Below are 25,264 nucleotides of genomic sequence, written 5' to 3' on the forward strand. Positions count from 1 at the left end.
CTTGAAAACAGGAGAAAGTCAGTTTATCCCTCATTAAAAGATATGCCTTCATACTGCTATCATGGTTTTCTCATTCTCTTGACCCAAATTCTTAGGGGACATTAAGGTTTTACAGACAGTGTCTTGTGGGAAAACTTGTGTCTGATTTTCTCAATTCAGTCCTGTTATTTGCACAGAGTACATGTGAAAACCTGTTTTCTTGAACACAGCAGGAATTAAATATAACACAGTTTTTGGATTCACTGTTCCAAATCACTTCTGGCCGATACCTAGTCCACAAAGCTTTTCCCTTCTCAGACTCCTTTTTCCAGCTGTCTTGCCTTCTGGATCCATCTAGCCGCTTGCCCTCACAAGATGACCGGTAACTAGCCAGGGCATGCGTCTTGTGTACACAAAAGTTCGTTTTCTGGTAGGCCTATGTACATGACTGATAATCCCAGTCATTTCAGGTATCTTGCATTAAAGGGAGACTTTTAGTTCCTCTTTGTATTTTTTTCAGTAGAGATTACTAAGCTTTCCAGCTGTAACAAGGCTTCATCCAGGTTCCCTCAGTTTCCCCAAAACAGGCTGCACATGTCTTATAACCGGGTGTTGCTCAATGTATTACTTGCTGTGTTTCCAAGGCAAAGCATAATGCTGAACTCTAATTAGAGAAACACAAGTCAAATGTGAAACCTGTTCAATCTTGAGACATTCTTTTGGTACTTGCAACAAACAGATCTACGAATTTAGCAGAATTTTGTTGAAATTCAGCCTCTTCAGTTATATGAGGTCATATGGAGAAGTAATAAGGGATCTCTTCAGGCTTACTCCTCATTTCAGTTCAAGTCAGCTAGTACATTCCTCTGCAAATAATAATGTGACATCTTAGAACATTTGGATTTAGAATGTGCCCATCATGTTCGACGCCTGACCAACTACACAGAATGACCTATAGAGTTAGGCACAGGTAAACACTGGGCAAATGTTATATGAAACTAAGCTCATGGTAGAACTAAGGGATGGTGGTGTTCTGTGTGGACCATTCACACCCACAAGAACCTGCTCTGAAGGAGATGATGCCGATACCTGGCAATTCCCTGCTTTGAAAACAAAATGCAACCAGCCACTGCTAATTCCAGTTCTAGAAGCAACTACATTTAGTGTTGTGCAACTGGCACATTTTGTTTCCACATTCTGTGAGAGATCAAGTAACAACTCATCACACAGACAAGAGTGCTTTGAAAGGAAGGGAGGGATTTTTATCCAGGCTCTCTAGAAAGCATGTAAGGGGTGCTTTCAGATGGGAAGAAAGCATTGCTACCTTTCCAACTGAAGAACATTCTTTAGGTTTGTCTTCAAGTGGCAGTACAGAGAGCAAAATAAACACCCCTTGATAAAAAAGAAAAAATCTTGTGGTAATTATCACCAAGAATCCAGCAGTATTTGGCCCACATTTGCTAGTATCTAGACTTCTCAGATAAAAATAGCACTAAAATAAATTTTATTAAGCAACACCTGTACACTTTACTGATGAGTTGAATACTGATGAAAGAGCATTATATCAACTTCAAATTGTTTGCTACAGTGTATAAAGCTTGCTAAACCAAAAGGGTCAAACTGGATTTCACAACTTTGCAAACACCAAGTTGTGGCTTTCTCACAAATAGGGAGATGGTAGTAGTTTCCCTTTCCTGATTAGAAAAGCAGCAAGCTTCAGCTGTTAGATTTTTTTAAAATAAATTCATTTTAATCTTTGATGCCTGACCAACATTAGCAGACTTTTCCCAGCTGTATCCCTGCTGCAGCTCTTGTCAGGACTCACTAATGCAGTTTTCTAATTTTCATGTCAGGTTCCTCATTTGGTTGGCTACATCTGCAATGTCCTCCCATGTAAGAAGGCAATTAGTGCCATATCCCATTTTGTCTTCCTAGCCATGTCTCACTGCATTTGCTTTTGCAGCAGCCTTTGTTACTTCAAAGTCTGTCAGGGAAGCAAGAGTTAATTCTGATCTATGACTATGCTGCAACTGACAGCATCAAAGAGTACAAGCACAGAGTGGGAAGTTTTGCATCCATTTGTTTAAAAATTAACTCAGCTTTGCATGTTCCTCTGCAGCTCCCTCCCAAAGTAGTTGTGGCAAAAAGTCTTCAGAAAAGTGTCTTTAGGTTGGCTGAACTCTTCTACATCTGCTTTTCCTGAGGAGGTATGTTTTCACAGAAGAAAACAAAAATGACAGTCACATGACAAAGTATTTACCTGGAAATTAAATGTCTGGAATTGCCACTAACATTTAAAGCATTCTGGAGAGAACTGGCCATCAAAGCAGTATTAAGCCGACTCAAATTCTCATAAATCTTTTCCCTTGCAGAATATGCTGTTGGACTTAATCTGCCCCAACTCCATCCATGATACACCACCACAAACAGAATCGAGAACTCGATGGGCAATTCCTGCTTCGAAGATGCAGTCACCAGAAGAAAGGCTGAATGTACAACTGCGTTCTCCTATTCAGCCTTTCGGTCTCCCCAGGTAAGATGGCACCCCCAAGCCACACTGGCCACATGAGCTGGAACAATCCGTTCTGATATTATTTTATGTCCCTACCTTGTCTCTGCACATTTTCTGCCCGTTCCTTCAGCCATCTCCTCATCCCACTTTGTACTTCATTATATACACCCACACTTTATTGGAATAAGATCTTATTTCTTGTGCAGTGACCAAATGCCTGATCCGTCTAATCCTTCACAATTTATTATTTGGCAAGGCCTTTCCACCACATTTGTCCTACCACTCTTCTGTTCTGTAAAACGTACTGAGCGCTCAGATCAAGTATTTTTAAGGTATACACATATATTCTTTGTTAGCTCTTAAAAGCTGAGGAAAAGCCCCTTTAAAAAAAAAGGAATAGGGTACTTCAGCTGTGTGCTTGTTTATTGGAAACTTTCATTGGGAACTTAGCAAGTATTTTCACAATTAAGCACAATGGTGGTCCAAAGTATAACACTGCATGTGACGCAACTTAAAAGGGTGATAAAAACCAAAGAAAAAACACACAACAGTAATGCCACATATATTTTCTTCTTTAATTCTGTCAAATGACATAATAAAATATACACTAAAGTCTTCTGAATATAAAGTTCAGTATAAATACAAAGCCAACAGAATGAAAGATGAACTAAGTTCTCTAAACTTCTAGACTAATTTCTGAGGAGTACTGCCTCTTCAATTACAGTTTGCATTTTTTTAAATAAATAAAAGGAGAAGATTCCTCTAGCCTGCTGAATGGAAGAAATTATTAACTTGATACCAAAAATTGCATTCTCAGAAGACAGTAACACAAACATGCATTAGCACGCAGGCTAGTTTTTCCCCTCCATCCTAAAACACCCTTAAAAACAATTCTCTAAAAATATAATGTAAAACAGTGTGCTATGTGACTTGAAAAAATTGCCCCAAGTCAGTAAAAGCAAATTGCATATTGTTTGCATTGCTGTCCCGAGAACCTTCAGAGAAAAGACAGTAGGTGTGTGTCTCATTGCAAAGAAACAATATGATCTTCAATTTACCAGCTACGTTTTCCAAGAGAATGGCAAGATGGCGTTTAAAAACGTCCTCTAAATGAGTAAGTCATAAGTATTCTGTTCCTTCATAGTTTGCATTCAGGTACACATCTTGTTATCACACGCAGGGGCTCTTCAGCTTCTCTTCATATCACGGTTTTCTCCCGTCAATATTTATCCATCAAAACACCCAGCTGCGTATGAGCGATGACCCCTAAAAGTGACTAGTGCCACAAGCCACGGAAATGCAGTGCACGGGCTCTGTTCCTAAGGGCACCTGCACAGCCACGGGTGCTTGGACGGGCACAGTCTGGGCGGATGGCCGAAGGCTGGCTGGAAGAGCTGCGTAGGAGTAGAGCGAGCTGTCAGCACTCCCACAAGCAGATCGCTGTGCCTGTGGGCTGTAAGGAGTCACGATAAGCAGAGCACAAATCTGGCACTGGCGACCGGAACAGGGAAAACGTAGCTGAATGCTGGACTGAAGGCTGGTAACTAGATTGCTGGAAGAGAGCTTCAGTAGCCGCTTGATGGCTCAGATTTCCCACTGCTTCCTGTTCTTGATGTTGAATTATTACTTGCTTTTTTACGTTACTGACTTCTTTGATGACATAGTCATAATATCTGAAAGAAATAAGCAAGATTTGTCAGACAGAGAAGTTCACAGAGCTTGCATATATCCCAACGTTTTCACCAGTCAGGCTACATCGCTAGCTTTTTGGCCCTAGCTGTACATGGTTATCCTCAGGTGCTTCCACAATTAATTTCTAATCACCCTGCTGCAATATTCACACACTAACAAGAGGTTTATGGACCATTTTGCATCACAAGTATGTTTTTACTGGTGGACTGGTTATCTTAGAACCTTAAGTTCACAACACAAAGACATTTTAAAATAGTCTGTGTAAGTATTTGCAGAGTATTAAAGTGCATAGCCATAAGGGAACAAGGAAAATTCCTGCTAGATAATGAGGAAGAAATATTTTCATGCTTTTGATTATCATGAAAACGGTGAAGCACTGGAACAAGTTGCCCAGAGAGGACAGGAAGTCTCCATCCTTGGAGACAGTCAAAACTTGACTAGACCACACCCCAAGCAGTCTGATTTAACTTCAGCTGGCCCTGCTTTAAGTAGGAATTCAGAAGTTACTGCCAAGGTCCACCATCACTCCCAGCCTAAATCATTCTATTAAACTTTTCTTTTTTCTGTTAAGACTGTATGTGCTCAGGTCCCAGACCAATATTGATGCATCACAGTCATGTCCTTTACTGGAGAAAACAACAAAGAATAGTTCTGAAATGTCTCCCCACTGTATTCTCGATGTTAGAGATACACTGGCGTGTCTCTCCAGCAAGTATATTGCCGATACAATGAGGAAACACAGAGAAAAAAGCTTTCATCAGCTGTCTGTAGAAGCTTCCATCCAATCACACAACCAGCACAAGAAAACATAAGGAACACTAAATTGTGCACTCCATTCCACATTGCGAATATTGTTACAGTGCAGTATGTAGTACAGTGACCTGATTTTTCCCTTTTATTCCTCTCCCCAAATTGAAGATGCAGATTACCAATGTAATATCATACTATCTTAATTATAGCTAAACAATTGCTTAAAAAAGAAAAAAATAATAAAAAAAAAATAGTATTAACACCTTCCTAAGAGCACAAACGGGTTACTTTTTTTTTTTAAATCTTACATGAGCATCATTTCAATGCATTGGATAAGATCTTCCCAGAAATAACATGTTACTAATTCAAGCTCTGTTGACCACGCAGGAGAAATCTGCATATAGATACGTGAGGCACACACACAAGCCGCAGCAATCAGAGATGGACGAAAATTGAGGAAAGTGTGATCTGCAAAAGAAAAAAAAAAAAGCAAGGATTATACTCTTACTAATCACTGCAGTAAGCCTGTTATGTGTATACATGGCAAAACAGGACAAAATTAAATCCTCAACTTGTGAAATGGAAGATGACTCCAGCATAAAACTAAGCCTCTTACTTTGCACTGAGAGGTCAAGGAAATAGTACGCGCATTTCTCCAGAACAGGTTTGATTTTGGCCGGTGAGGTGATGGGCCAGCCGTCGTGAAGGTCATTCGCCCCAAGAGATGCACAGAGGTAGTAGTCGATGTAGTGTGCTGATGTTGGTAGGCAGAGGTCCCACTGGAAGTTTTCCAAAAGCACCTTTTCCATGCTAAGCAGATCTTGCTTGTTCAATACCACATGCACATTGCACATGTATGCCAGATGGTTTAAGTGCTGCAACTTTGGAACTTTAACTTGTTTGTCTTCAAATTTACCTGCCAGAAGAGATGGTTTGCAGATGAGATTTATCTTTATGATTGAATGTCCAAAAGGCAACAAAGAACACTCCCAAACCCCCAGAGTCTAGTGATAACACGTGCTTTTTAAAGGACTGGAAAATACAATGACACAAGTAGGAAACAAGCCAACAGACTGGTCAGCGTATTCCTATATCCTTTTTATGGTTTTGTTTGTTTGTTTTTAATGGTTTATATAGCATTGATGCCAAAACCAAGACTATAAACTCATTAGGATTACAGATAGTTTTTCTGACAATAACTGGAAGTGGTTTGCTGAAGGGCATTCCGTCAAATGTGGAGAAAGTAAGCAGTGTGGGGAAAAACCTTTTCCTAACAGAGCCTTCCGTTAGGGCTCGAGCACCTTAAAATATCACAATCATTTTCTGGAGTAAATTGCCTGATGAAGATGCAGTTTAGAACATTACAACCTGCACTTGATCTATAAGGAAAACAACCATCTGCTCAGGAAAAAAGCCTTAATAGACAGCAGCCAACTTACTTGCTAGGAGAAGACAGACAAGTGAAACGACCTGCAGTTCCTCTACGGTGATATCACAGCGATCCATAACGATGTCAAATAAATAGATCGCGAGATGCCGGGCCGTAGGGCAGAGATCGCACCGGTTGCTGACAAGATTCAAGAACTCAATGAAGTACGGGCGCATCCCAATGTGTGGTGAACTAGCCGTGTACACAGGCAACGTCAGTTCCTATAGGAAAAAAAAAAAGGAGGAAAGAGAGAGGTACTGAAACAAATACCATTTCAGCGTCTGGAACCCCAAACCAACACCCACCACCCGCTATGGCAAATGCATAGCAGCTACAGCACTATGATTGACACAGAAATTGGGGCTGGATTACTGCATGTTTTGACAGTCAGTTAACTTCTAATACTTCGGTCATCCACGCACTTTCTCCACCAGCATTAAGCACATTGCCATCTCAGCAGCAAGATACCGAGCTATTGCACACAGGCGTCTCCAGAGAGCCGCATCCTCTGTGGAGAGCCAGGTAAATTACCTTCTTAATCCAGGGGAAAAGTGTATAAACCCAGGACACTACTTGTGTGATGTCGATATAAGGCACTCCAATTAAAAAAAAAAAGGTAAAAAGAAAAGCAAAAAGACTATTTTAAGTCAGAAAACTAGTAAAAACCATGGTGACTTTGGCAATCATTTAGCTCTCTGTATGTTACATGTTCGGGGAAAAATAGCATGTACGTGACCTGCACCAGATTCTTAAGAATTCCTGTTGTAAGAATAACAGATACTGTAAAGTTGTTGCCATTAGAACAAGAAAAGGAAATGCCTGTAGATGCAAAATAAAGGGAAAGCTTATCTATAGCAGGCTATTAACAGTTGTTCTTTGAAAGAGACAAACTCCTTCCTGTTTTGTGTTCTAACCAGTCTTCCAGCTGTGGAAGAAAGGTGCCAAATTGAACTCTTAGATACAATTATTGCAGCGCACACGAGAAACCACTCAAAGCTAACTCCTCTATAAGGCGTTATTTCTGTGGACAAGAAGATGATACACAAGGAAAAATTGAGGCTATACTTTTTTTTTATAGGAGCTTGAAAATTCAGAGCACTCTGCATGCTTCTTTGCAGTAGACTAGGTAGCATGCTACCAGTTTAATTCTGCTAATGTCATGCTGTTCTCTTTCCCCCACAGAAACAACCTGTCTGCCTCTGCACAGGCTGCAGCACTGTGCCTTCCAGTAACAAAATTGCTCATATGAAACTTCCTGGTAAGTGCTTCTATGCTCACGCAACAGACTGCAGTTTAATTAATAGGTTAGAAACGTTAAGCGTTAAGTGTGTTGTGAACAGTCTGACAGTAGAGTACAGCTGATGCATTTGGCTTTTACTAATCTTCAGGCTGGCCACGCAAACTCACAGGAAAGGGCAAAGATCACTGACAGGACAGTGCTCTCAGGGTACGGTCAGCAGGACGCGTTTCCTTGCAGAGCAGAAACGCGTGGTCAAAATCTCTGAAACAGCCACACTGGCTTCATCTGCGCAAGCACAAGCCACGCTGTCTTGTAACAGAGAGACCAATGATTGAACAAGATTGGATCATGTAGAAGAGTCAGATCTGAAACAGGTAACTACAGGCACTCTTAGGTTTGAGATGGGTAACCACAGACACACAGGTAACCATGGGCACTGTTAAGTTTAAAATAGGTGACTGTTAGGTTTGAAATAGGTGACCAGAGAAACCTCACCAGGGAAATAGTGGAGTTTTCGATGTTTTGTTTAAGAAACTAAGGAGAGTGTCACAGACACCAGTTACGCTGCTTGGAAACCCCCTTACCCTTCCCATCCTGATTTGAATATCAGGGATAGTTTCCAATCAGTAGAGTAGAACTAACCAATGATTGTTTTAGAATAAGAATATTGATGAGGTTGTAATTAACAGAACCAACCGTTGTAAAGGTTAAATTTAAGAGGGAGCATACTGTGCATTTTTGTGTAAACCAGTGTATAAAAACGTATGGTTTTTAGTGTTTGGTTGGACACATCTGGAGGAGCTATCCCCCGTATCCCCAGTGCTGCAATGAAGAAGCGCCTGCTTATCTGCTTCGTGTAGATGAGTTTTCTTTCCGATCGCTACCACTTTGAGACCTGCTGCAGGCGAGTTACCCAAGGCCAAGGCTCAGCCGGGGCAGCTGAAGAGCCCTTCGTCGGGGGGCGGTGGCCCGGCACCGCTGCAGGGAGGAAAGCGCAGGGGAGAGCGAGGAGGAGGAGGAGGGAAAGGAACCAAGTGGGACCCAACCTTCTGCCTCAGGACCCAGTGGATGTCTGATGCCAGATCCCATGAGCACCACTGGTCCTCCATCCTTTTTGTTGCTGTCCGAAGCTCTCTGGTAGAGACGGGGCCGCTCTGCTGGGAGAGAGAACAAACCGGTCAAGCCGCCCGCAGCCCCGCGGCCGTTTCCGCCGGCCGCCCCGGTCCCCGCGGCACCGCCGGCCGCCCCGGCGCCCCGCTGTCCCCGCTAATAATCCCTGAACCTACTGACTTCTTTAGTACTTTTAAGGCGCTGCAAAACGCCCCCTCGGTGGGTCGCCCCTGAGCGCCTCGCAGACGTGCGGGTCCCGGCCCGAGAGCGACCCCTCAACCGTCCGCGTCCGCCCCCGCCGACCGTTGCTCGGGGCCGTTGCTCGGCAACGCGCGACCTCCGCGGGGGGGGGACGGGGATGTTGCTGCCCCTTAGGTTAATTGGCGCTAATTAGCAGGCGGGTGCCACAGGCAGGGGCTGTGCCGGCCCCTCCGTGCCACCGGCGGCAGCACCTGTGCGCGCTGCCCGCAGCCCCCCGGGGGAGCCCCGGGCTGGGGGCGTCAGGGCAGAACAGCAGCGCCCGGCCGGGGCTGACTGGGGTCTGCTGCGTGCAGCTGTCGCCTTGGCTGGACTGGAAAGGGTGGTGCAAGCAAAATTGCTGGAGAAAATGAAATATGAAGCTTCTCCCAGTAATGAAGGCTCCGAATGCTCAATAAATATCCTCAGTATTAAGAGAAGAGACTGACTTTCTCCTTGGTTGATGATTCCCAACACAAGATGCCTTATCTTGAGCTGCCCAAAACCTGTAGATAGAAGTGCTTGCTTCTGTCTGAGCGTGAGGGTTGGCAGGAGCACAGCTCCCTTTTGGGTCACATCTCAAGGTTTCCCTCTCCCAGTGCAACTCTGTCCTGTGCAGACACTCAGCTGGGACTTAACAGGGGATGCACTTCCCCCCCTTCTCCGTACCTCAGACATCACCCACATCTCCCGTCTTTGGTCCCATCATTATTACGCAGCCCAGCACAGCAGCAGCTACAGCGGGACCCTGACATGCTGCCTCACAACTTGGAGACTGATGGTTTGTCATCGGAGCTCAGCCTGGCTACAGCTTCCAGACTGGGTCTCAGTTACTGCTTTGCCCTGGGAGCCTAAGGACCCTCATCCTTGCCAAGTTTTATACCCAAGTGCCCAAGAAACTGTCAGGCACCACACAGCTTTATTCCATTGCCCATGAGGGCCATGTTTATAGTCCAGTGGATATTCCAGGAGCCAAAAAATCACCACGCAACCTGTTTTATACCCAAATATAATTGTTGATCCATTAAAGATGAAGAATTTTAATGAGTAAGTTTACCAGGCCTAGCAACAGCTTTCCTATTTAAAGAACTAAATTTCATTTTTGAATTAGGTGGGTTTTTTTAAAAAAAAAAAAAAAAAATTGCCAGTCATTCTGCACACAAATTTGCAGAAGAACCTCACAAAACATTTGTTCCTTGGTTGGTTTCCTAAAGGAAAGGAACAACAGAAATCTGCCTGCTTCAGTCAAAATAAATATTTGTGTTGATTTTAGTGTTCCTGGGAAAATATTTTTGTGATCAAAGCAAGTTGTTGACCAACTCTTCTGGGGAAAACATATCCCAGCTGTTTATAGTCTATGTTTGCTGGCTGGTCCCCTGCTATAAAAGAGAAGCAGTGAAGTTAAGTGGCAAAATAACTGAGGACACCAACTGCAAAGTGACCAAAAAGTGGCTCACACAACCTGTATCTTACCTGCCAGCACAAAGGGCTCAGCAGAGGCAGGGGCTCAGCTGGGGAAGCAACACAGAGGAAATACTGAGGTAAAGAGACAGCCCCAAGTGCAGGGAGAGGCTGCACCCATGTCAGTAAGGAGCTGGGCTGCTCTTGGTTGAGCCTGGTGGGGGGCATTGAGGTGGGGGCTTCCCCCATACCCAGCAAGGAGGCCAGAGCAAACACGGACACCCCCTCCCCCCGACACCATCCCCTCCTCCTTGCTCCTCCCTGGTCTGAGCACTCATTTCTTTGTTCCTCCCCTCAGCCAGTGGTTTATGTGGAAATTAGAAACTCTGTGAACATACCCTTCCTTGTAGAGGTCTTTCACTTCTCGACCTGCCTGTCAAGCACCTAGGGAAGACAGCCTCTCCTGCACACGGTCACTGAAATATGCAGGGAGGAACGGCGGGGGTTACCGCAGTGCTGGTGTGGGGCACGACGAGCTGCTGGTCACGGGCTGGTGCTGTCCTGGGGTAACTCTGCAGTTTGTACTGTTGGACCTGGCCTGTTTCAAGGGCAGAAATGGCCCTTGGTAGTGGGAAGGGGCTGGGAGCGGGGCCGTGGCTGCTGGGAGGCAGCATCTGTGCAATGGTATTGTGGGTCTGCCAGAACATGGTCAGTCTTCAGGGACTTGGTGCTCTTAGTGAGGCAGCATTGACCAAACCTGGAAGAACAGAAAATAAGACTTTTTTCCTTATTTTTTTTTTTTTTAGCTTTGTGGTGCTGACTGTCAAGTGTTAACTGGTGTAACTGGGGGCAGGCTCACCTGGGGAGTAGGGCAAACCAGGGGGACTGATAAATGCACCTGGATCCTCCTTAGTCCCCTAGAAGGAAGATGCAGTTGAGACTTCAAGGCATTGGTCTGCTTGGGTAAGTGCTGAAGCTCAGCGGTGCCGTGTGCTCGGGGCGTCGCGTCGGGCACGTAGCCAGGGCTGCACAGGGGGGTGATGCCTTGCTCTGGCGCCTTCCCTTCATTTCCAGCTGTGACATTGCATTGTTACTTTCCAGACACTCAATGTACAGTGAGTCCACAGTTAATGTTAATTTTCCAGAATGAAAATCTTTTTTTATGTTTATTTTTTCTTTTCATTGTGAGGATTGAAATTTATGGTTTAAAAAAAAAATTACAAAAATAAACCTTGAGGTCCTTTTGTGTAGAGTAGCCCTGAAGGTGGGGAAAGGGCTTTAGGAGGCTGAATTAGGGGGTCAGAACCTGCACCAGGCAGGAGGAGTTGCCCTGGGACTTGGGCTCATGCAGCACCGAGCGCTTCCTGCTCTGCTGATATTTGTGCCGAGTGCTCGGACCATGTGAGATCACAGCTTGGCCTGAGCTGGAAGCACACTGCTGCATGGCACAGGGATGGGCACTGGAGTGAGAGCAGAGATGAGCTCCTGTGGCAGAGAAACCCTCCCCTGCCTTGGAGGGGACCTGGGCAGGCACATGTGCTCCCTGCCAGGTCCATGCTGATCTATAATGAGCCACAAGCTGAACCAGCTGAGCCTTTGCTCTGTTGCAAACTGAATACTGTGAGTGGGTGCTCCTGCCTTGCCTTGCCTCCCTGCCCTGGCACGCTGTATGTGCCAGAGGGACTGGCCTGTGCCAAAATGTGGTGCAAAGGGCAGCTCTGATGCTTGCGGTGAAGGAGGATGCTGTGGCATAACAGGTCTTGTGTGAGGGTGGCAGATGTGGGTGGCATCCTGTTCAGCCAGGATGTTCCTCATGCCTTCCTGACAGCATTTGCCCATGTGCTCACCCAGCCACCACCATGCCCAGCTTTCCTCTGCCCGTGCCAGAGGTGCAGGCAGCTGCCTGGGCTGGGGTGAGCAGCCTGCGTGGGAGTCGTGCTTTCCTGAGACACCTTGGCTGTGAAAACCAGAGCTCTTTATTTGGTGGCTTTCCAGAAACGTTGTGTTTCTGGAATAAAGAGACTTTCTGTAAATCTCAGTTTCAGTTAAAAACAAAGTGAATAACTGCGTGGCTGGAGGACAATGGCAGCACAAACCAAAATGCAGCCTGAAGATGCAGGAGCAAGTCAGAATGTGTTGTTTTTAAAATTCTCTGAAGTCTGACCCAGTCATTTTGAGTTTTGTGGGGGGTTTTCCCCCCCCCCTTTAATATTTCAATGTCTGGCTCTGTAGTGACCCCCACACACTTGTACCTTGCCAGCTGCCCTTCCCTCCCTCCTGGGTGAGGCAGGAGGAGGGAAGCCCACAGCTGCTTGAGATGATTCTTCTTGCAGGGTTGGGCTGAGTGGGGACATTTTGTTCAGCATGCAAGTTGCTTTTAAGGTGTCATAGGAGGAAAATAATCTTTTTTGGAGAAACCTGTGCAAGAGGAACCTACATGTATCACTTCAAATGCTCATATTTCACAGAAATACAATACACGGTATCTTTAAATGACTTCAGCCCAACGGGAGGTTAAACAACCTGGAGAAGTTGTTCCTCTCCCTCTTGCCTGCTGTATTTTATTAGTTTGGGTTTCCATTGCTGGGAGTCCTCGCTGGCAGCAGGTGCTCAGGGCTGGAGCTGTGCAGCGCAGCAGGCAGCACCATGGCCTGGAGCAGCTCCCGAGGGTGGATGGGAGCAGGCTGGAGCCAGCGTCCTGTGCTGCTCCTGCGGGCAGGACCCCAGAGCCCCAAACCAACAGCAAGTGCTGTTGTACTGAGCACTCAGAGGGAGTTGGTGGCTGTCTTTATAACTTGCGTTTTTATATTCCAGACTTGAAATACTCATTTGCAGGTTTTCCTTTTGACTAGAATAAAAAGGATGCTTTGCCGGACAGTTCATAACTTCCCTTGCTTCTCAACTGGGGAAGCCAGCTGGTGTCCCCCACAGAGGACTGACACTGGGAGGGAACACTCCCTGCTGGGGCCTTCTTTGGTGATAACAAGGGAAGGCTGAGCTGAGCTACCTGCTCATCGCTGCTTCCCCTCCACCCTCCTCTTCTTAGGCTTATTCCCTGTGGTGATTTCCCATCCCCTCCCAGCTCTGGCACCTGCTTTGTGCCAAGGGGGTTCAGCTCATAAAATCAGTGGTGAACTAACCTGACTACAACCCCCCCCACCCCACCCCCCCAAAGAACACCCCCTTTTGGGGATGGGTAATGCATGGAATCAAGAGGAAAAGACTGAGGCGGGAGGCAAGGTCTCTCTCTTTTGGCAGCAGTGGCCTGTGAGTGCTACTGGATTAATGAAAGCTGTACTATGTAGTTTCCCTTTTGGGTGGAGCACATCTGGGTGGCGGTGCAGGGTGGCAACATCCTTCTATGTGTCCCACCACCTACCTCACGCTGCCTCTGCTGTGTGCGGGTTCTGGGGACCTCTGTCGGTGCAGGGACCTGTGTGTAACCCAACCACTTTCTGGCCGAGCTGTTCCCCCGCTGGGCTCCTGGGAGGTCAGGCTGGGTGCTGAGGGAGAAATGCAGTTCTTGAACCGCTGCTGCCTCTGGGAAGCTGCCTGCAGAAATGCACCCCAGGGCACCGTAAATGAGGGACCTTTGGAAAGAGAAATGTATTATCTGAGCACTTGCTGTCAGGGAAAGGACACCTGCCATCTGAGTGAGCAGCTTCAGGGGAACCCACAGTTCCTGTTCTTCCACCTTGGAGGTTTTCTTGTGCAGAGAGCAGAAAACTCTCTGCATTCCCCCGCTTGCTAGACTGGGAGAGAGGAAATAATCCTGTTATTCCAGCCCCTACAAAATCCATCGCTAAACCCAGCAATATCTGTGGCATCTGTAATGCAGTTTTGAAATACCTTCTGGGACACCACTTTTATAAATATCAAGGTTGTTCCAGCAGTACTTTTGTTCAGCTTTATTTTATAAAATGTATTTGAAAAGAGTTTTGTAAAATATAATACAATTACTGTAGTTAAAAAAAATCATGCAAATGTTTTGGCTTGTAAAAGTAAGGTTTAAAAAAAAAAAAACAACTTTGTTCTTATGAGATATCCCTTCAATGCCTAAATATGAGGATTAGAGGAACTGGAAGTTCATGAGAGTTATCATCAAGTGATAAAGGAGATGAGAATATGACTGGAAACTGGGAAGACTAATCTGATAGTGTGGGAGAGACTCCTTCCTTCCGGCTACTGAGCCAGAGACCTCTGTGTTACAGGAGCGTTGAACATCCCAGGGCAAGGCAGCCAGACTGAGCCGCTTTATAGCAGGAGAACCCTTTGCTCTGGTAACAGCAAACCATCTTGGAGTGTGTCCCTGTATTAGCTGATGCAGAGGAGGCAAAAAAATGCTAAGCTCAGCTTAGCAAAAGCCTCAGCTGAGCAAAAGTTCAGCTTTTGACTTTTCTGGGTTTTTTTTCCATACAATTTAGAACAAACACATTGATTCTGGAGCATCTGTAATATTTGACATAAACACTAAAAAGTAAAGCATCAGTAAGATAGAGTCTATCTGTAGCATTAAGCCCTTGAGAAGCATCTTGGCAGCACCACAAGTATCTCCTTCCAGCAAAGGCTGGCAGGGATGAAGGCAGGCGGTTATTAATGAGTTTGTTTCTGGAGCGGAGGTTTATGCTGTCTTTGACAGTTGAGTCTTATCTGCAAAGTTCACCCTGGGCCATAGATCAGAGCCCTGCAGGTGTCTGGCTTGCACAGTCCAGTCTAGGCTCTGGTCCCAGCTTACCAACACTTGTGTGAAACCAGATGCAGGGCTCCAGCCCTGGTATATCAAGGCTGAAATCTGAGCAACTCCAGTGGTGCTCAGTGCAACAGCTTGTGTCTTACAAGGAGTTGGACCTTTACCCCTAAAAATGCAATCTCTTCTGTGTCATTTCCTATTTAGACTGGACACCTTTGCTTATTAGTTCTGCTTTGATGAGGCTGAGAGCTGCTCTTACTTTTATAACTTTGGCTGACAACTTCCTGACTTTTAAGTAGCTGGTAGAAGATAACTCTGTATTAAACGTGATTATTACTATTATGGGGTGTAGGGGGAGGCAGTGCAGTGGTACAACCTCCAGCACCAGTGGCACTTCTGAGCTCAGCTTTCAGGAAATTGTTGTTGGTCTCCATGCTTTATAATAATAATAAAATAATCAAAGCATTCTGCACCAGTATTTGAGTTACATGTCCATGGCGTGTTGGAATCATTATGGAAAACATAATGGGTGGCTTCCAGATGTAGAGATTAATGAGACTGCTTAAAGGTGAGTCCTACTGGTCCTGGTACCCTATGGACTAGTTGATGACATCAAGTAGATATCTAAACAGCCAATAGAGCCTGTTAGCGCCAAAAACGTGGAATTGTGTGATAATGCCACACGTGTCCATGTACAGGCTGCACTTTGCTGGACTGAGGTCTCATGGATTTCCTACTTTTTCCCACAGGCTAGTTTTTCATCCTATATTTCATTGAGATAATCTTCATCAGGATATATCAGGAAGCCAGTAAATAAGCTGTCTGTCCAGTAGGGATCATAAAAGAGCCCATTTTGTTCTGAGTAAAAGATCTGCAGCCATACCTCATCCTCCTGCTTCAGAGAAAGGATGGTTGATCCAGAGGCAACATCATGGTTCCCAGTGTTAGCATCAAAAGTCTTGATCCGGTACTGCCCGTTGTGGACCAAGCCAATGGCCAAATGTTTGTTGGCCAAAGTGATATCATAAGTGAAGTAGTAAATACCTGGGATGCTGCATATAAATTTCCCACTGGAAGCATTGTAATGTCCTCCCTCGTTCATCAGGATCCTGTCAAATTTGATGGGCAGCCTCTCCCTTGGGTAGCTCTTTGAGACTGCCACAGAGAAGGCAGATTTGGCTTTCTTGGCATTACAGGTGCAGAGTCCTGGCATCCCGGCCTCGCCCTTGCTCCCTTTGGGCCCTTTCTTTCCCGGTGCCCCATTTTTTCCAGGATTACCCTTTAAACCCTTGGGCCCTCGTGGGCCTGCCTTGCCAATAGCTCCTGCTTTCCCCTTTGGTCCTGGCTTGCCGGGGTTTCCTGTTCTGCCTTGTGGACCTAGAAGACAAGTAACCTTGTAAATTTTTCAGTGAACGAGTTGATTAGGCAAGTGGAAAGGGGTTGTATCATTGCACCAGTACATTTTCATGTCATGGTTTAAAGCTGGGCTGGCTATTAAACCTGTGGCAGATGCTCTCTATTAACCCTCCCCTCCCTCAACCAGAAGGGAAAAGGAAAGGGAAAAGGGAGAAAGACTTATGGGTTGGAAAGTTAAAACAGTTTAAATAAACTATAATAATGAAAAAGAGTATAATAATAATATTGGAATAATCGAATCTATACAAATATATACAAAACCAAGATCGAGCTCCCCCGATGTCAGCCATGTCACCACCGGCACTGCAGGACAGGCTCCGGGAAGTCCCCGGCTGGGCCCAGCGACGGTCAAGAACTGGACTCAGGGATGAACGGATAGGGATCCAAGAGGAAAACAGAGTCCTCTTGGGGCACCGGCCATAGCAGAAGGACGAGAGGGGAGAAGAAAGGGCCGAAGGCTCAAACAGGCCCCAAGCAGAAGGAGCAGGCCCAAGCAGACCAAAGCAGGCCCAAGCAGCAGACGCAGTAAAAACAGAAGGAGCAGGCCGAGACCCTCGTCATCCCCCCGCTTTATACCGAGAATGACGTGTATGGGATGGAATACATTTGTTGGCCAATTTTGGGTCACCTGCCCTGTCTGCTCCTCCCTGGAGCTGTGACCCCGCTATGGGTCTTCACTCGTAATCAGTGAGGAATTTAGCAGTGACCTTGGTTTCTCTAAGAAGTACAGCAAGAGCCTTTCTGCACAACATCCCTACCGGTGCCTCAGTGATAACTACAAATTTCGAGTGTTATCAGGCCTAGAAGCAGACACTGTCTGCAAAACATGCAGTTAGTTTCAGAAAGTGCAGTTTCTTAGAAGAGACTTGGCTGAAAGTAAAAATCACTGGAAGGAAAATTGGCCTGGTTTAGGCCAAGCCAGGACATTTCATTTAGGAGGAAAACCTTGCTGGTGACAATCCCCATGAAATACCACCTGGGGCTGGACATCTGTCAGGTGGACTAACTGTCTTAGGTAGGTAGTTGGCATGATAACAGTGGGATTCAGGAACAGGACAGTCTGTCCCTTTTAAGGAAGGCTGGTTCAATTATCTGGCTCACTTGAGAAAAAGGAGTAATTAATTACAAAGCTAGCCAAGAACAAGCTTTAAAGGTTTGGGTTTTTCAGGAGGGGGACAGGTTTGTGAAGCTTTTGGAACCTAGCTTTGCGCAGATGGAGTACTCTTAATCTCCTGTCTCACTTTTTGTTTTTTTTTACATTTAACATGAAACTTGTTTTCAAAAAAAAAAAAAAGTCCAGATGTAGTAAAAAGCTCAGCCTAGCTGGGGGATGAAACAGTCAGGAACCAGAAGACACCTGGTGCAGGGTCTGCCTTGAGATGGGAAGTGAGTTGGGCTGCCACAGTGATGCTGAAACTGCTGATTAGTGCTGCTTGTGGGTAGTGTCTGTAGTAAGACAAATTAATGGGGGACTTATACCCTGTCTCTTGACCTGCTGTAGCAAGACTAGATTTAAATGCAGCTGTGGGTGGAAAGCTGTTCTCCAGATTCCCTGTTCTGGGGTGGGAGAAGAGCATAAGGTACAGCTTTGGCACACTGGTGTTATGCTGAAGCAGGAGCGCACTCTCGTGTGGCAGTGGGAAAGTGCTGCTTTGTCACGAGAGCTGCTCGTGGTGCTCATGGGCTGTAAGGCTGGATCTAAAGGGGAGCCCCACTCCTGGATTAAAGAAGGGCGGTTGTTTGCTTTGGTTTAGATTGAGCGTGGTCAGAACAGTGCCTGCCACTCAGCTAGAGTGCTCCGGGGAGCAAGTACGTAATTTTTTCACCTGACTTTGTTTGGCTTGAGAGCAGGAGTCAGAGACCACCACTTTGTCTTGTCTAGAGAGCGTATATCGGAACAGGGAAAAATCTCACTTCATAACAAAATGAAGCCAATAGGAACTGCGTAAAGCAATAAGATGCCATCAGCAAATAATGCGAGTCTGAACCCCCCTGGCAGGAGCTGACGAATGTGAGATGTTGGAGGGGGGGAGAGTGGAGATTTCTAGAAGAGTTTCCTATGAGATGTTGTCTGTCCTGGGGCTCAGGTGTGGGGTGAGAGGTTGCTCTTAGCTGGGCTATTGCACAATTGCTTTTACATTTTACCCTTGTTGTGTAAAGAAGCGCTTTTCTCGTACCTTCGTCTCCGTGCTCGCCTTTATCGCCGTCCTTGCCGTCCTTGCCATCTTTGCCCGGGAAGCCCATCCTGCCAACCGTCCCTGGAGCCCCGGGTGCACCAGGGGGTCCGGGTGGCCCGGGGGGTCCCGGCAGGCTGCACGCCAACTGGGGACCTTCCTGCAGCGCTCCCTTGGCAAAGCCCCCGAGGATGTGCTTTGCCACGCAGGGCACGGTCCAGAGGAGGAGGACAGCAGAGATCATGGCGCAGCCTGTAGAAAGGAGGTGGGAGGTGGCTGTTATGTGTGGTAGCCAGCATGTGTGGGTACAGTGGTGTCCCCTCCACCGGGACAGTGTGCTGTAGAGACTTGCATGAAAATGGGAAATAATTGGGCTTTTTTTGGCAGGCTGGGGGAGCTGTTTGTTTTGGTGTGACATGAATTCAGGGATTTGGCTCCAGGAATTTTCTAGGGCTGACCAATATTTTTTCCAAACTTGTTCTTCTCCAAGTCTGTATCTGTGGCCATCCCTCGATTTGTTTTTTTCCCTGAGCCTCCTTTCCCCCAAAACACAAGCAGTGATGGCAGAGGGCTGCAAAAAGCAGATGCTTGGGACTAGTGGAGTGGAGGAAGGAGAAAGGGTTTTGGTGTAAGCTGCCCCAGTAAGACCTGCCCTGTGGCTGGGTCACTGGGGTTTCTTACCAAGCACAAAGCCCCTCATGTGATGCAGGGCTGAATTTAGAAGATGGCCTTGAGGAGGCTTTGGGCCCAGGCAGTCCTTACTGCGTTTTGCCTGACGGTACGAATCGAGCCCCTTCGCTAGCTGAGAACGCCCCGTTCCTCATCGCAGCTCGGCTGCGCGGCACCGCACAACCGCAGCCCAACTGCCCGCCGAGTCTCGGGCTCAGTGTCGGGGTGCAGCCATGACCGGCCCCCCTGCAGCCTCCACCGCTGGTTTACCAACCTCTTGCTGAGCCGACCTGCCTCTCTGCGGGGACAGTGGCTCAGTCTTTGTTTGTTACTAACATCTCACCCTGGAAGACAGGTAACTGTTAAACCCCAGGCTGTTGTTTGACTCCTGGCTCTGTAAAGTGAGCGATTGCTTTAAGTATAGCAAATGCCAAGGGCTTTGTTGGAGCATCCCAGGCTCTGCCTTCATTCACGGTGGGAGGCTGAGCCTCCTGGGCTTGTCTCACTCCACTCCTGGATGGGGAGATAGGGATAGGAAATAATTTCTGGAATAAAGCTATTCCCATGAACCTGCTAATGATACAGAGCAGTTATGATACAGTAAAATATCCCTCTGGATGTCTGTGCACGGAGCTGTTTGCAAGTAGCTGCGGTTCATGAGCAGCTCCTGAGTAACTCCACTGCATCTTGAAATACTGCTCAGATGCATCAGCAGCTTAGAGAGAAGATGCTCAAAATCAGGCTGATTGACGAGAGCCCGTCTCCATGCATGACCCACCTGAGACTCTGGGCATGAGAAGCATTTAAAATAGGATTTGGGTTCTGCACATGGTTACAGATGGAGTAAAGAAGAGAATTTCCCCTACAATATCCATTTCTGACTACCCATGGGTAAAGGTGCTCCTGCCATCCCCTCCCCAGAACAGAAGGCCTCCTCATGCCCGGGCTGAGGAATTTTTCCTCCTTTTGCTCCGCTGGTGAAGGTGGTTATGGCCACGGCTACCAGCTCCCCAGCAGGGCCGGTGCTCCCCGGAAGGCACCGACCACGGGCTGAGGGAGTCGGGCTCTTTTCCAGTTGCATTAATGTGGGAACAAGCTGGCGGGGGATGAAGGACATCCCCTGGCCCAATTTCTTTCAGCTTCTGTAGCTGGAGTAGCCCTTGGAGAAATGAGACACGAAGCCTAAAACTGCCCCGTACAAATCCGTGGCTGGTTCAGAGTTTGCTCGGTAGCTCTTTGATTAGGAGAGATCAAGCTAAAGCCAAAGGATTTTTTATTTTTTCTTAAGGAATTAGCCATGTATTACTCTGATACAACTCCTACCCCTGGGCTAAGAGGTGCACGCTCTGATGGAAGAGACTCCTATGAAATTTAGTCTTTTCCCTTATTACAGCTACCTCTGAGGGCAGGGGGTTAAATATTGTACAAGAATCATCTGTTTGGGTGGGCTTTCTTACCACATCCTGAAGTCCTGCTGACGAAATACAGAATATAAGCCAGGACAGAAAAGCAAGAAACTGCCTTTCACATATTTCTTCAAGCTTTGGTGCTGAAGCAAAATTGTAGTTAAACCCAGATGCAATAGAAGATGAGCTGGGATATCCCAGACCTTTCACTCTGGTGGTGGCCTTTTGGTCAGGCAGTGTCCTATGTGGCACTAAGCCAAATCCTGGGAGGTTTTAACATCTCCCCAGCAGTGTTATGTTTAATTCCTGCACTGGAAATAAGATGCTTAAAGTATTGTATAAATTTCACGTTGGCCTTAGCACTCCCAACCTGGTATCGGCTCCTGAAGGGACTGGAAATGCATATTACATGCTCCAAATCCAGCGAGCAATATGCTACATACCTATGCTGAGTGGGAGCCCCCCAGTTCTGTGATATGTGTAATTAAGAACATGCAGAGGAGTGGGAAATGCAAAACACCTCTCCAGGCTGGATTTGGCTGCTAAGGCATTTTGTTCTTCAGCTCTCCTTTGCTTTTCTTATACCAAAGTTTATTTGTTGCTGATGAAAGGTGTTGGTTTAATGGCCTTGTGAGATGTAAATCAGCAGCCAGTATTAATGTGGACAGTTGAATAAAGGCTTCTTGGTTCATGGAAAGGGAAATAAAATGTTAAAATGCCTGTGGAGTGGGGAGATCTGAAGGAAAGCTACATCTCTGCTTCCCAATAACCACCTCAAATGGGGCAGAAGAGAAATGAGAGGCGTCTGGAGGTGGATGACACTAGTAAGTTGTGGCAAGGAAAAGTGTCATTGTGGAGCATAACCTGGAAAAAAGCTGGGACTGCTTCATGTAGAGAAGAAATGGGCAAGAGGGAGCACAGGGCAGGAGGGCAGGTCCTTCTCTTGAAGTCTCTTACCATAAGTACTTCTGTTACCTGCAGACAGCCCACCTAGTTGACCTGATGGGATAAAAAGTGGCAAACACAAAACACCCCGAGGCTGGGAGGTTAGTAGCACCAGTACTTGGATAGACAGGGAATGTTCGACTACCTGGAGCCGTGCTCTGGCGCAGCTCCCGAGTCGGTGTTAATTAACGGCTCCACAAGAACATTTCATCCCACAGCACAGCAGCGCGTGTGGGATGCAAAGCACAGTCACATTGACAAGAGGATCTATAAATAACCTGTTAAAGAAATCTCTTTGAAAGAAGACAACCCTCATGCTGTTCCACCTTAAAAGGAAAATTGCTCCTTGATGTAGAAGGTGTGATGAGCTCCAAAAAGCAAATTGGAAACGGATCAGCGTCTTTCCTCTCTGCGGTATGGGCGGCAGGGCTGGCACTGGAGGCCGTGCAGCATGGGGTTTCAGCTGAGGTCTTACTTTTCTAATGACATATTAATGCCTTTGTTAATAGGGTTTTGGAGACTTTTTGGCTGTCACTGATGCCTGTTGTGCAGGAGGTGCACTGTGCCCCAGGAGCTATGAGAGCTGACTGGTGGTGGAGGGCTGCTTAGGGAGGAGAGGAGATCCTGCATCATCTGACAGAGCAGGGGGACAGGGCAAGGGGTGTTGTTTGTACCTGCCACTGAAATGCAAATGATCAGCTCCTCAGACCTCATGGATGCAGAAATGCTTTTCTTCCTGATACTTAAAAGTATCCTGTCCATCCAGTGAGCCACGCTGAAATGATGTCTTCTGAAATATTTAGCAGGAATGGTGCTTTCTATGTTGCTTAATAGGTTGAAGAAGACAAAGCCCTTGGGCTCAGGAGATGGTGTAACTCGTGATGGACAAGTGCAGCACTGAGTTGCTCTGAGGTAGAGGGTCTTGGAGGAAAGACCCTTTGGGTTCCCACATGCTGGGTAGGCTCTGGCTGAGACCTCTTGTCCTCATCAGAGCTGGGTCAAACCTCCACCCAGAGAGAGAGGAGAGAGGCTGCAAAATGTGCTGCAAATGTCTGGGCCCTGGGGTGGAAGGCTGAGGCTCCAACAGGTGGAGTGACAGATGTCCATCAGCTGGGTCTGAGAGACAATGCTTCCCTGTGTCCTTCAGCCCAATCAATGGAAATTGCTGCTGTGGTCCCAGGGCATCCCCTGGGATCAATGTAGTGTGTAAAACTGTGCTGTGGATCCCCAGAGGGTAATTTTGGGGAATACTTATCAGGAAGCAAACCAGGAAGGGGACCATTTTTGAAAGTGTTCACTCCTGAATCTCAGAGCTGGAGCACGCCTTTATAGAAAATACCTCAGGGCAAGTAAAGCAATAAAGACAGGGTGTCTGATGTGCAAGTGTGGTACGTACAGAGCTGAGCGTTTACTGGCTTCTCTCTTCCTAAGGAGCCACAGGCTTAGGGGCCTTCACTATAATTATGTAATAAAATGTAATGAATAACTCCAAGCATGTGTCTGAAATGGGGTGTTCTGACTCTGCCCCATGGCCTTCACGTGACACCCCCTTTCTGGTTTAGGATGTTTTGTTGTCATCGCTTGTGGCTTCGGTGGGTCCTTCTCTTCTTGCTGGAGCTTAGGCCCTTGGCAGAGGCTGCCCCGTGCCCCGGCTCTCCCCGCCACAGGGGCCAGGGAGGGGACACTGGGGCGCAGCTTTCCTCAGGATGGAGAAGTGTCCGGAGAGGGTGGGCTGCCTGACTCCCCAGCTGCTCGAACCAGCTGCTTTGGAGCAGCCTCTTGTACACTTGGCAGATTTGAACCTGACTCCTCCTTGCTGAAACCTGAGCATCCCATGAGCTTCGGTAGCACATGGAGCATCTGTGGAAGGGGACTGCAAACGCACACTCTCTAATAGCTTTTCTACGTGTGCTGCTTGTCCCCGGAGATACAGCACATCACTCTCTCACCCGAGAGCCTCCATCCCTTGGAGCTGTGTACCCCCAGGGCTCCTTGCAGCCCCACTCCTGACCTGCAGCTCCCATTTCTGCTGGCTGCTGCTGGAGGGGCCTCGCAGGCGGGAGTGTGGGGGGACATTTCTCTTGCTGTGTCTCCCCTGTCGCTTTGGCTGCCCCAATGTCCCTGCTCCGCGTGGCTCCTGCAAGCCCCTGCGTGACCACCCTCATCCCAGCCCTGCTGCAGCTGAGCTTCCCGAGCCACTTTGCAGTTAAGAAGCCAGACCAATTCTATACATCTGTACACGTTAAAAAGGTGTTTCTGTAAGAAAAGATTTTGCCTGTAAGGATGAGCCCCAGGTGTGAAGGACCAGTTGTACTTTCTGGTGCTTATGGGGCAGCTGGGCTGAAATCCCACTGGAGGGAGAATCCCCGAGGGTTTGCCAGCTGTGTGGTGGTCTGGGGGCTCATGAGCTGGCTGGCCTGTGATTTTTGGCCAGGGAAGGCACCTTGTGCCACGTGGTGGTGGCATGTTCCTGCCCATGGGGAGGAAAAGCAGAGAGTCTGGGGGGAATTGCTGCTTGGAGGGAGGGAAGAGCAGGATGATCGGATACCCCGAGAGGGCACCCAGCAGCAAACAAACAGCCGTGACTTTCGATTCTGTTTCCTTTAAATACTCAAGACTTTCTTAAACAAAACAACCATCTTCCTGCTTCACAGTTTCCCAGCGTAGCTCAAGGCACCTTAGTTAGTCTTCAAAATAATCATTATCCCTGTGAGTGTAATTCTCAGCTCTGGTGGTTGCCCTGTGGTGTCCCTGGGATGGAACTGTAAGGAGCCCTTGGTCGTGTGGGGCTGATTTAGATAAAACAAGGTGTGCTGCTGGTGACAGCAGCTGAAATGGATGCATTTAATTTTTGGTGAAAGGCAATGAAGTAGTTACACCAGATATTGTTTGATACGTTGTCTGCTATTGCACAAAGCAAGGTCGAAGGAGAGCGATGCATCTTCTGTGCCTGAACCCGCATGGCTGTCTCAGCTTTAGGCAGCCGGGGGTACCCATGGCAAACCCTTCCTAGCTCTGTGCTAAAATCCGGTTACAGAACCTGCCCATCAGTGCTGGAGCGAAGGGAGAGGCTGTGGTTTCGGCTGTATGAGGTTGGTGCTCCCAGCAAAAGTCCGAGGAATGTTTTCTTCCTGGAGTATCTCTTGTAACTGGGGGCTGTTGCCTTTACTGATTCCTGTGCCGGCATTGGAAACCTTAGTGCTCAGTGTTTTAGACCTTGTTTGGTAAGTTTTCAAAGTTAAGGTTAAGAGGAGGGAGGGAAAAAAAGAAAAAGGAAAAGAGAATCTACTCACCAAGACTAATCTCTTCAGTGAGACCGTGACAGGCGCTGGGAACCTACACGATTTTAAGCAGATGTTTTGCTGCAGATCGCTGTCACACAGAGCCTGAACCCCGTCCTGCCGCAGCAGCGTCCTTCCGAGGGCTGTGCAATATTGACTCCTCCGGTCTGTCTTTTTTATTAACGTTTTACTCCTTTTTGCGCAGATTGCTGCCTTCCTGCAGCAGCTCCAGGTTTTGTCTCAACGTTGCCAAAGGCATATTTTTATTATTGTGTAATGGGTCTGCGCCTCTTCCTCCGTCACGTGGCACGGGAAGAAATCTTTACGCACGTA

The 25,264-nt window shown here is 47.1% G+C and overlaps 2 protein-coding genes across 2 annotated transcripts; both read right to left on the bottom strand.

Moving 5' to 3' along the window:
• Positions 1-3,381: 3,381 nt before the first annotated feature.
• CCNJL (cyclin J like) lies at positions 3,382-11,003 on the bottom strand. Its single transcript, XM_068417276.1, is given in 8 exon segments — positions 3,382-3,762; positions 3,764-3,920; positions 3,922-4,164; positions 5,242-5,401; positions 5,550-5,849; positions 6,373-6,583; positions 8,649-8,756; positions 10,749-11,003. Coding segments are annotated over 7 exon segments (1,179 nt in total). The 5' UTR covers positions 8,712-8,756; positions 10,749-11,003; the 3' UTR covers positions 3,382-3,717.
• Positions 11,004-14,319: 3,316 nt separating this feature from the next.
• On the bottom strand, positions 14,320-25,264 carry C1QTNF2 (C1q and TNF related 2). Its single transcript, XM_068417257.1, has 3 exons — positions 24,944-25,264; positions 18,634-18,882; positions 14,320-16,417 (listed from the first exon to the last, which is right to left on the bottom strand). The coding sequence occupies exons 2-3, from the start codon at positions 18,872-18,874 to the stop codon at positions 15,804-15,806; spliced, it is 855 nt and encodes a 284-aa protein (XP_068273358.1). The 5' UTR covers positions 18,875-18,882; positions 24,944-25,264; the 3' UTR covers positions 14,320-15,803.

This window comes from Nyctibius grandis, chromosome 22 (assembly GCF_013368605.1).
Source record: "Nyctibius grandis isolate bNycGra1 chromosome 22, bNycGra1.pri, whole genome shotgun sequence".
Taxonomy (NCBI): Eukaryota; Metazoa; Chordata; class Aves; order Nyctibiiformes; family Nyctibiidae; genus Nyctibius; species Nyctibius grandis.

Excerpts from the sequence above, each read along its gene's own strand:
- C1QTNF2 (XM_068417257.1), bottom strand. The coding sequence starts at position 18,874 with ATGATCTCTGCTGTCCTCCTCCTCTGGACCGTGCCCTGCGTGGCAAAG. Across the intron at positions 16,418-18,633 it reads AGGCGAGCACGGAGACGAAG|GTCCACAAGGCAGAACAGGA; the intron begins GTACGAGAAAAG and ends CTTGTCTTCTAG.